General features: G+C 41.9%; 1 protein-coding gene across 1 annotated transcript; it reads left to right on the top strand.

Moving 5' to 3' along the window:
• Window positions 1–2,936: 2,936 nt before the first annotated feature.
• Window positions 2,937–11,983, top strand: LOC308104394 (uncharacterized protein; the record flags this gene model as incomplete). The annotated part of the gene is made up of 6 exons (XM_080454802.1): window positions 2,937–3,092; window positions 4,741–4,974; window positions 5,734–5,739; window positions 6,048–6,067; window positions 9,794–9,936; window positions 11,406–11,983. 6 exons carry the CDS (start codon window positions 2,937–2,939, stop codon window positions 11,981–11,983), a joined length of 1,137 nt encoding a protein of 378 aa, XP_080310928.1.
• Window positions 11,984–12,300: the final 317 nt, after the last annotated feature.

Raw genomic sequence — 12,300 nt, 5'->3', positions numbered from 1 at the left:
CTGACGCTATTCCTGTCACGCCGGAAAGAACGCATGCAAAAGAAATTAGTAAGGGGCCGTGTCCACAGAAAGCTTTTTATGAGTGGAGGGGAGCTTTGGAAATCAATTCCATAGCGCTCACATGCAGCGTTTATTGGTGCCCGCGACATTTAAACCTATCAACAGTTGCTGTACTCGTCATCTGCGTCATAGCTAAGCTTAAACAACGTAGACTTCTCACGGTTTCAACAGCAGGTTGTAAATGACCGCGTTGTCAGCCACAGAAAGGAGGATAAAATGAGCGGCGCTCCACTTCAAAAGTTTAACTATTTTCTTCTTGAAAGCGCTCTGAGCGGTCAAAAAACGTTGGGAGTCGAGAGCGCTGAAACGCACTGCTCGGCTGCGTTCCAGCGTGCCTTTAACCATAGAAATGCTTGTCAGAAAGAACACTTTATGCGTTCAAAAAAACATTTTGTGTGGACATGGCCCCTATAAACGAGTTCTTCCCTAAGAGAAGGGCATTACTCCCTGGCTTTGTTTCCGTCCCCTTGTCTCCCGAGCGCAGATTTACGCTCTTGCTCCGTGAATGGAATAGAGGACATAGTTGTCCACAGAGCAGCTGGTCATAGGACCACTCAGATATCCTGTCCTCCCACCCTCCCCCCTGTTCAGTGGTGGAAAAAGTACTCACATTTTCACAGTAAAAGTATCAATACTGCAATATGGAAATACTCTGTTAGAAGTAAAAGTCCGGAATTCAAAATGTATACTCGAGTAAAAGTACAAAAGTATTTGCATCAAAATGTTCTTAAAGTACCAAAAGTAAAAGTACTCATTATGCAGAATGTCCCATTTCAAGTTTTCAAATGTAGAACAATCAATGTATAACAACAATGCGTCGCATCGCATAGATCAGCTATTTTCCAATGGCCGAAATGTATAAGGCTGAAGTTGTTAAAGTGTGTTTTGTAATAATAATACAAATCTACAAAGTAACTAGTAACTAAAGTTCTCAAATAAATGTAGTGGAGTAAAAGTACAATATTTGGATCCAAAATGTGGAGTAGAAGTAAAAGTATTCGAAATTGGAAATACTAGTAAAGTAAAGTACAAATACCTCAAAATTGTACTTAAGTGCAGCACTTAAGTAAATGTACTTAGTTACTTTCCACCACTGGCCCTGTTACAATGCCTTGGCATCTCATTCCGAGGTATAAAAAGCCCCCCGGTGCTCGCCACTTCATTGGTGGGTTCATATTTCTAGGTTTGATTGTGTGCAGAGCTGAGATCCTACGATAAGGAGGTGGAATCGATGTTTAAACAAGGAGGGAAAGACCCAAAACAAGTGAGTACAGTGATACCGACTGTGACGCTGTGTTGATTTGTATGTGGATATCTGGACATTGCATTAGTGTTCTAATGCACTGGTTTTCAACATGGGGTCCGGGGACCCCGGGTGGGTCCTTGAGGGGGTTCCTGGGGAACTCCAGCTAGTGTTTGTTCAGTAATAGCGTCTCTTCAGTAAACTGCAAGAAAATGCATTTCCAGTTGAAGCACCAATTTAATTCAAAGTTTTATAGTGTTCCAGTTCCAGTTGTGTCTGCTTATTTGTTTTCTTTCATCGCTTGTCCTGTATCCTGTACTAGCTCTCTCTCCCGATTGGATTAAATTGGTATACTAACCTGAACAATTATTTTCTGTTTACTAAAATGCCATGGAGATGCGGGGACACCACTGTTACTGAACAAACACTCTATAGCTATAGTTAGAGCCATTTACCACTTATTTTAAACAACATAACATTTCAACACAAAATCATTATTTCTCTTTGAATTATCATCCTGTGGTCAGAGATGCGATGCCACTATAATACCACTCTCATTAAAGCTGCAGTCTGTATGTTTAATGTCTCTTGTCCTCTACAGTCCAATCTGGTGTGCCGTCTGCTTCAAATAACTTTATTGACATTGTGAACCAGTAGGTTTCCTACCTGACACCACAGTCTAAATGTCTCAAGAAGAGTAGGGAGACCACCTCCAACCACTGTGTGTGTGTGTGTGTGTGTGTGTGTGTGTGTACCACATGTACTAGTTACATATCGTTGATGTCGGGCAGAAACCTCTTATCTCCATATGTTAACTTTTTTGGTAAATTAATGCTTTACTTTATAATACTACAGCGTCACACAAATGTGGTGCAAAGCGACACGTTTTGAGCTTGTCGATCTGCTAGTTTGGTTACTTTGAATTTTTATTCTGAAAAGTAATAGTTTTGGACATATGAGGTTTCCACCGACAGAGACGATACAGTATATATATATGTTAACATAGGCCTACTCTACCACAGATCTACAGATTGATTAAAATAATGTTTTATTCATCAACCCATTTAGACCGGGCGGGAACCCCTATACGTAACTATACCTCTCAATCCGGGAACCGCTTTTGGGGTTGTTGTTGCTATGTACAGTATATCATTTTTGAATGAATATTTGAAGTTTTTCAGAAAACTAGATTTAGAAGGGTTTTTTAGAATCGGCCTCAGGTCTAAATGGGTTCAAATAAGTCCTGGATTGTAGCTTTAAAGTCATACTGAGTAACTTTTTCAATTATGCAAGGATGCGATGTGAGACTAGCCAACACCAACTGGATCGCTGCCCTCCACACCCGTCTGTTTAGCATCAGGATCTTGAGCTCTGCAGTGTTGTTAGCTCCGCTGTCGCACCGCAGCGTGTCTAAATAGGTGATGCGCCTCTTTCCCCTCCTAGCTGCGCCTTGGGTTGGCTGAACTTCAGTGCCCAGCCAGCCTGCCTGACTTTGCCTGACAGCCAGCTATGTGTAGGGTTAATAGTATTAATTGTATAAGATGACCACAACAATGGACAACTTCTGCATGGAGTTATTTTCCTGTGCTTTCTCTCATGGTCTCCTGTCTGTCTGTTTCGGTTTTGTCTCGTCATGCGGCCCCCCAAGGAAATGCTTGTCACGCAACAGAAGCAGCACCTGCAGAAACAGAGAGATGTCCTGGCTTACAGGATGAACAAGCTGACCGCCAAGCAGCAAGACATTGCAGTTAAGTCAATGAGACCGCCTACTGTAAATTACTGGTTCGGGGTATGGCGGCCCACAGGGGTCCCTTAGCGGGGGGGGGCAGCTAAATGCTAGATTGTTAATCGTCACCATTATTACATGTACAAGGAAATACAACTAGAGAACGTACAAGAATGTCTATTTTGATCGAGTTTCACTGTTATCTCCATACCTACAGTACATTTTGACATTAATCTGCCTGCATTTTCCTGTATGGTTAACTTCATGCTGGCACACAGAAACATGTAACCCCCCCCCCCCCCCCCCCCACACACACACACACACACACACACACACACACACACACACACACACACACACACACACACACACACACACACACACACACACACACACACACACACACACACACACACACACACACACACACACACCATTAATGTCAGTCAGCCATGTTCACCCTTCAATGGCATGTCTGCTGTAAAAAGGTCTATTAATGGACATATATGCATAGGGCTATAGTTCTAGTATGACTCCAGCTTAGGTAGGTGACTGACTAAACTAAAGGCTAATGTAATGCATGCTTTTAAAGCATGCATTATTATTTATACTGCTGTACAGCAGCGGGCAAAGCATAAATCAGGCTTTATAAGCTTGTTGCATGGCCGTGTCACCAGACAAAAATAACCTTATTTTTTTTACGAGTAGCCTATCCGCCCCACCCTTCCCCCCATCACTCCTCCAACTATTTCTGTTGGTTTGGTTTGAATGAATGGCGTGCCACTGCAACGACATTCAACTGACCCGGTGGCGACAAAATGACAATGAACTAGAAACACCAGTTGGACGAAGGTCGTCCTTTTTTTTTAACAACCGTCATTCTTCAGGTGTCAACCTGGTGTTAGTAAACTATACCGTTTGTCACGGCAGGTCAGGTTTGACCTGCCGTCCATACTGAAGGAAATTGAACGTAGCAGGGAAAGTACACACATATTGTGTAAATTAACAAATGTATTTATAGCCTACTGGGGCTCTAAGCCACAACAAATTAAGGGGAAACACACAGGGTATGGGGGAAAAGTGGTGATTTGTATTAACAAATGGTGAAAATTCCAAGCAAGGAATGTAGTTTCCAACATAAACAGGCAGGAGAACATGCTGCCCATTTTAACTGAGGCTATCAAAGGCAATCAAACTTAAATACTCTTCTTTGCTGTGGAGGAATGAAGAACTACTATGGAAAGGGCTTATTTTTTCACTGTGTGGAGACAGTGGCCAGGTGTCTCCCCTTCACCTGATTACCTCTGACTCCACCTTCCAAACAGCACTGCAACAGAAAATAGTTACACAGAGCCCTGGCAAATTAAGGCCCCAGGGGGACGTGACAACGGTGTAACTATTACATCACAATTAAATTCACATAACAATGTGCTTTCAATGCACTTAAATCAGTTATAATAACTAATAATTAATCAGTTATTTTCAGCGAATGTTTGCCCCATAGTGACGCTAGGGTTCATGTGGTTAAAACAAAAAACGTAGAGTGTTTGCAAGCATGTGTGTGTGTGTGTGTGTGTGTGTGTGTGTGTGTGTGTGTGTGTGTGTGTGTCCGGTGTTTGTGTGTGTGTGCGTGCGTGTGTGCGTGTGCGTGTGCGCGCGCACATGCATTCAGCTCACTCACGCCCTCAACACCTTGCTTTGTCCACGGCAGAAAAAGACGGAGGCGTTCAAAGAGAAGGTCAAGAAGAAGTACAAGGACATGAGGAGGGTTCTGGACGAAGACCTGAGGATCTCGCTGACCCACCTGGACATGGAGCAGGAGGCCTGCAAGACGCTGGTGGAGGAGAAGATCGAGCAGTGCTACACCATGAGCCAGGAGCTGGAGCAGCAGATCTCCAACATCAGCACCCAGCTGGAGAAAGACCAGCAGGAGCTCGGCGCTCAGGTGAAAGTCCAGTGGTGGGAAAAGTACTCAAATGTTTTACTTAAAGGGGAAAAACCACTCATTTTCAATATTGAACTATGTCTTTAATACACCTTAGAGCTGTTGTGTGGAAATAAGAAAAAAGTCCCCCCCCCCCTCTACGTTGCCTAGAACTGCAGAATTGATTGAGGTCATGTGATCAGTGACATACGCAGGGTGTACTTTTGGCTCCGCCCCCTCAGCCAAAAGTACACCCTGCGTATGTCACTGATCACAAAAAAAATAGTGGTATTCCCCTTTAAGTAAAAGTATCAATACTGCAATGTACTTGAGTAAAAGTACAAAAGTGTTAGCATCAAAATGTACTTAAAGTACCAAAAGTAAAAGTACAAACATAATGAAAATAGCAGATCTACAAGCTCACAACTTGTTGTGAGCTTGTAGATCGGCTATTTTGTAGATAGGCTATTTTCAAATAGCCTATGTATAAAATAGGGCTAAAGTGGTTAATGTATGTTTTATAATGTAATAATTTATATCTGCAAAGTAACTAGTAAGTAAAGTTTTCAAATAATTGTAGTGGAGTAAAAGTACAATATTTGCCTGTAGTGGAGTAGAAGTCAAAGTGGAAATACTCCAGTAAAGTAAAAGTACCTCAAAATTGTACTTAAGTACAGTAGTTGAGTAAATGTACTTAGTTACTTTACACCACTGGGTGAAACTCACAACCAACATTTACACTGTTGTTGGTTTATCTCTGTTGTCTCCCTCTCCTGACAGAGAGAGGTAATTGCAAAAATATCATACAGTTTCATTAAAATATAATTGTATTAATTAAAAAAAAGTCCTGGTTTGTTGTAACTTTAACCCTAAACTTGAAAACAAAAATATGTGGTGTTCTCAAGCCTGTTTGGATGATCAGAAATGACAGCTGAGGGAAGAGGGAACTGATATCCACTGTGCATGAGTTGTCCTTCACATTTGAAATGTTTCATTGAACATAATTAAGTACATGTATTAGTCTTAGGCTAAGCATCTTAGCTCATGTACGCATCTATAACTGTAATATTTTTGTTCTTGTTTTCCCTATTCAGAGTGCTGAAATGGAGAAAAAGTAAGTCCAACTCAGGAGATGAGGACTTTGCTGCCTCCCTGCCCCATAAAATTAGTGTGAACTATGCATAATACATTTTTAGAAAACATGACCACCTCACCTCTTGAAGTAGTTTGAATGGCTGTTACGCTGTGACATGTACAGGACATTTTGAATGGGCTGTTCAAGATGGGACACAGACAGACTTGCAGTGTTTGAGGGTTTCCGCAGCTTTTGGGCATATTGTATAGTTCTATTCAATTATAATAATTTATAATAATATATACATATATATTAACTATGAAAAACCAAAATATGTTATATTGCTATCTATACTGTACTGTACATCAACACATTATGTTTGTTTTTGATGACTGGTGATACGCAGATGTCTCTATATTGGACTCAGACCCCACAGTATATTTTATTAATTTATTTAAGAAATGTGTGTTTTATTGTGACAGTCACATGATGAGTGTGTGAATTTGTGTAGGGCCACCTTGACACAATTGCATTTAATATTAGGGGGTGCGTTCGGATCACTGAGCGCACTGGCCAATACAAACTAATACGTGAGTGCGCTCCCGGTGCGCATTTACGAACGCACCTAGAGCAGAATGTACTGAACTAAATCTACAGTATTACACAAGTGACAAAGATTAAGATCATTTTTACCAGTAGACGTAAGCCAGTGATTTACAGTAAGAGATACAGATCAAACCGACCCATATATTCTCTCTGTAAACTATTTTAGGCTTAAGATTCTAAAGAAGAAACAGGTTTAGTAACTTTAGTTTCTTAACAGATACAATCACTTTCTGAAACACTCCCTTTATCTGTTTACATGACAGAGACTGCTTTGATGAGGTTGTGAACGAGCATAATGGAGATTATCTCCATGAAGGACTAAAATAACACAGTTGCCTCAGTGTCTTTGTGGTGGTGTAATTGCCAATTGTTGATACATGTTTCATCAGAAATTATGAATCAGGTCTCAAATTCCAATTGGGTGAACAGTTACGTTATACTTGATTACATTTTTTTCTAGTGTTGCTACACATCTGTGCTGGTCTGCTGGACAAAACCCATGAGTCATCCATCATGACTCATCATAACTCTCTATCTACAGTAGCCTACCAACAGCAGTGTTGCCATGTCCACTATTTGACTAAAAGTACAAAAGTATTGGTATCAAAATGTACTTAAAGATGGAGTGCCATGATATTTTTCAACCCTAAAACCTGATCATAAGGTATTATTATTATGTAAGGATTAAAAAAAAAAGAAAAAAAGTGTACAGTAAGTGTTAAAATGTTGTTTTTATGTAGACACACCCACCAGTTCATTAAGTATACCTGGTTCTCACCTTAGCACCACCCACCTGTCCTAGTCCCTCCTCATGCCCACACCTGTTGTGTTATGATAATGAGGGGGAGGGTATGGCTTTGTGATGTCACTAAAGCGCTGTTTCTCTATTGGCACGTTTGACCCTCAAGGTGTCAGCCTCCAGGAAGAAACTCCAAATAGTCAGAGAAGACATAAAACACCATAAAAACACCACCAGGGGGCTTAATTAAGTTCTATCAACCTCATAGACACATGAAAAACAGAAAAAGTGCAAAAACATGGCACCAGCTCTTTAAAGTACCAAAAGTAAACAAACAAAAATGTTTGAAAATAGCAGATCTACAAGCTCACAACGCGTCGCGATGCGACACGTTGTGAGCTTGATTGATTGATTTATGTACTTTATTTAGTAAGACATGAGAACGCCTGCTTCCTTCCTTGTTCAATTTGGACACCTTTGAAAAGCCATGGCATTTCAAAACGGCATGGCTGCTGGTCAGTGTTGCAGATTTTGCGAGAGAAATAATCAACCAGGTCTATGAAAACAAGCCTAAAAGAAGTGACTAACACATGAGCACTTTAAACCTGTATGCATCGGATATTTGCTATTTCAAAAAGTCTTGGGGAAAAAAAGTGAGAAATATTTTTGAAACATTTTAGCAACACAAATCTGGTACGGGGGTCCCTGATGTTTTCAGATGGGGATACGTGGACAATTACATTTGGGGGGTCCTTGACATGAAAATGTTTGAGAACCACTGGTTTAAACAACATTAGGAAGCAAGCCCAAATAAGCACTTGCTTATTTGCCCAGAAAACCATAACCTGCAACCAGTGGTGTAAAGTAACTAAGTACATTTACTCAAGTACTGTACCTAAGTACAATTTGAGGTATTTTTTACTTTACTGGAGGATTTCCAATTTTCAATACTTTTACTGCACTACATCTCATAAGCAAATATTTTACTTTTACTCCACTACAATTATTTGAAAACTTTAGTTAGTTACTTTGCAGATATACATGATTACATTATTAAACATACATTAAGCACTTTAGCCCTATTTTATACCTAGGCTATATGAAAATAGCCGATCTACAAGGTCATTTCGATTATGCATGCTCCTCATGGTATCACAACACCACCAAGGCCTTAAAAACAAGGCTTCAAATCCCAAAACAAACTAAGGCTACTTCTTGGCCTCAAACACCGAACCCATCTAACCCCTGCTCACTTTGCTAGGATTAGATGGTTTAGGGTTGAGGACAGAGTACAGCAACTTACAATGGGCCTGGTCTACAAGATACACCACAACATTGGGATCCCCCTGTTTGTTTGTTTTTTTTCAAAATACTTCCAAAACGTAAATGAAGTCCACGATCATAACACCAGAGGAAGCTCCACGGATCATGTTCAACCCAGATTTGGCACAACAAAGGGAATGAACTCGTTCTCATGCTATTCAACAAAAATGTGGAATGCCCTACCAAAAGGAGTAAAGGAGTGTAAACCCCTACTCACTTTCAAAACTGCCCTAAAGAAACACCTTCAGGAGACTGCAATTCGAAAATGCCCCCTGTCAAAGCCTTAACCTAACCCACCCTCCCCGAACTCTTCCTCTTTTTTCTCTTGTACATGTTGTTTATTTTTCACACCAGTAACCTGTAAGCTGTTTGTATGACCTCATTTTAAACAAGCTTAGTGCTTTATGAGCCTTACAGTTTAGTAGACCTTGTATTGTGAATTTGTACTTCCATGTACTGTTGTTCTCAGCTCCACACCTTTCATTTTGTTATCAGATTGTGGGATATTTCTGCCTCAGGAATGACAGGAAACATACTCCAGTCTCTAGAGACACTTGGGTCAAACTTGTCCCACTTGAGTGTTTCACTGTTTTGAGCAAATTTATTTTTCAAATGTAAAAAGAGCCATTTTAAAGGGATAGTTCACCCCCAAAATGACTTTTTTCCTATCGATTAGTCACCCCATGGAGACTTGAATTCATGAATATTTTTTTTGTTTTTGTCGCGTTCCTAAGACAATAATTTCATGACCGGCAGCGGTTCTAGTAGGAGACACAAAGAGTCTCCTTTGTGTCTCCTACCGGAACCGCCGCCTACCGGTCCGCTGGTCATCAAATTATTGGCTTATGAATGCGACAAAAACTGATAAATATACATGAATTCAAGTCTCCATGGGATGACTAATCGATAGAAAAAAAGATTTTTGGGGGGTGAACTATCCCTTTAAATCAGTTATTTTAGCTGTTTAACGTAGCCTATATGGCTAAGTATATATAGGGCTTAAGTGGTTAAAAAAATTGCCCCCATCCCCCTGTTTTTATTTTATTGTAAATATAACCCTGATGTTAATGCTAACCAACTACTGTTACATTTATCAGAATCTCAGAGACTCTGAAGTGGACCGACCCGGCTCTGATCCAGATGGACGAGTTCAAGAACGAGCAGCTTCTCAGTCTGACCCTCAACCTGCTGCTGTTCATCCGCTCACAGGTCCCTGTCACCAAGAGACTGTTCCAATGTTGTGAGTTCGCACGCACGCACGCACACACACACACACACACACACACACACACACACACCCTAGCAACCCCTTATTTAACCTAGTAACCAGTGGTGAAAAGTAACTAAGTACATTTACTTAAGTACTGTACTTAAGTAGAATTTTGAGGTATTTGTACTTTACTTGAGTATTTCCAATTTCTACTTCTACTCCACTACATCTCAGAGGCAAATATTGTACTTTTACTCCACTACAATTATTTGAAAACTTTAGTTACTAGTTACTTTGCAGATATAAATTATGATGTTATGAAACATACATTAACAACTTTAGCCCTATGTTATACCAAAGCTATTTGAAAATAGCCGATCTACAAACTCACAACGTGTCACAGTGCGACGCGTTGTGAGCTTGTAGATCTGCTATTTTCAAATATTTTAGTACTTTTACTTTTGGTACTTTAAGTACATTTTGATACCAATGCTTTTGTACTTTTACTCAAGTAAATTTTGAATTCCGGACTTTCACTTGTAACAGAGTACTTCTAAATTGCAGTATTGATACTTTTACTTAAGTAAAGAATCTGAGTACTTTTCCCACCACTGCTAGTAACCACCTAGAAGCCACCTAGCAACATCCTGCCATAGTAAGCCTTGCAGAGCCACGTGGCCCATAGGGCAGGAGCCTATCTCCCATTTCTGTAGTGTGAGGCGATTTGATACAAGTACACCCCCTGGACATGACGCTAGTACGTACAGTAGCAGGGACTTACTGTACCTAATCCAACCTTTGATGCGGAGTGGCAAGCAGGGAGGTATTGGGTCCCATTGTTATAGTCTTTGGTATGACCTGGCCCAGGGAATCGAACCACGGCCTCCCAATCTCGTGTTTTTACCTATAACTGCACCGATCTGTGTAAAACTTTGCCCTGCATTTTTCACATCCGCCTTTTATAACGCCACCAGGAGGCTGACTTGTGTAAAACATTTTTTTTTAATATTACTCCTTCAGATTTTATCCAAATTTCACAAATCGGTACACATGATCTCTATAGTCATGTGATCAAGACAAATCTGTTTCATTTTTCATATTCCATCCTGATTGGGTAAGATTGACATCTAAAGTTTGCTGGAGTGGTTTTGAACAAAATGCAGCAAATCATGAACACAGTGTCCGATTGCGGTGAAACCTTGCACGCACATTCACACTACGTTGAGGAACAAATGCCACCCTTTCAACATTGCCCTATTATAGCGCCACCAGGAGGCCGATTTTTGCGAAACATTTTCTTTTATATTATTCCCACAAATTGTGTCCAAACATCACGCAAATGGTACACATTATGATCAAGACGGATCCGTCCCATTTTTCATATTCCATCCTGATTGGCGAATTCCGAACAATGCTGGCCCACAATAACCTACCTGACCTGGGGGAGACCTGTGCTCTGAGGAGCGCTTTTTCTAGTTGTTGTTTTTTTTTTGGCACAGATGCTGCAGATGTTGCCCTGGACCCCAACTCGGCCCACCCCAAACTGATGATCTCCCCGAAAGGTGACACGGCCACCTACACGGACACCTGGCAGGAGGTCCCCGAGACGGCGTCGCGCTTCGACACCACCCTGAACGCCGTGAGCAGCCAGAGCTTCAGCGAGGGCCGCCACTACTGGGAGGTGGAGGTGAGCGGCAAGACCTACTGGGAGCTGGGTCTCACCTACCCCAGCATCCCCCGCAAGGGCCGCGAGGAGTACTGCTGGCTGGGCCGCGGGAGCCAGTCCTGGTGCGTGGAATACTTCAACGGGGACTACACGGCCTGGCATGACGGCGTTCCGCACGAGCTCCCCCTGGTGGCGGGCCAACGGTTCACTCGTGTCGGGGTGTACTGCAGCTTCCCCGGCGGCCTGGTGAGCTTTTTCGGCGCCGACACCATGACGCCGCTCCATTGCTTCTGCGCCGGTACGTTCAGGGACGTCCTCCTGCAGGCGGTGTGCCCCGGGCACGACAACCAGGGCACCAACTGGAAGCCTCTTCAGATCTGCAACGCTTCCCGATCCGCCCCGAGACTTTGAGGGGCTGGCCAGGGCATGCAGGTAGAAATTATGGACTGGATGTTGGGGAATGTCAGGAATGTGCTTTGCTTCAGGACAGCATCAGCTGTTTATGGACTGGAACAGGCGCAGGACAAAATCAGTAACTTACAGGGAATTAGGGAAACTACTTTCTGCGAGTTGAAGGGGCATGAAACCCCAGGCTGATTTTGATTTTCGTTTGTTTCCAGGTCAGGTTAAAAATGACCGTAGATTAAAAACACGACAGGCTAGTAAGCAACCCAGCTGCAGCTAATCAAATTAATAATGGGTGTATTCGATTCAGGTGTACCCAGAGC

The sequence above is a fragment of the Gymnoscopelus braueri genome, assembly GCF_963280865.1.
Source record: "Gymnoscopelus braueri genome assembly, chromosome: 17".
In the NCBI taxonomy this organism is placed as follows: Eukaryota; Metazoa; Chordata; class Actinopteri; order Myctophiformes; family Myctophidae; genus Gymnoscopelus; species Gymnoscopelus braueri.
This window is presented reverse-complemented; position numbering and strand designations above follow the sequence as displayed.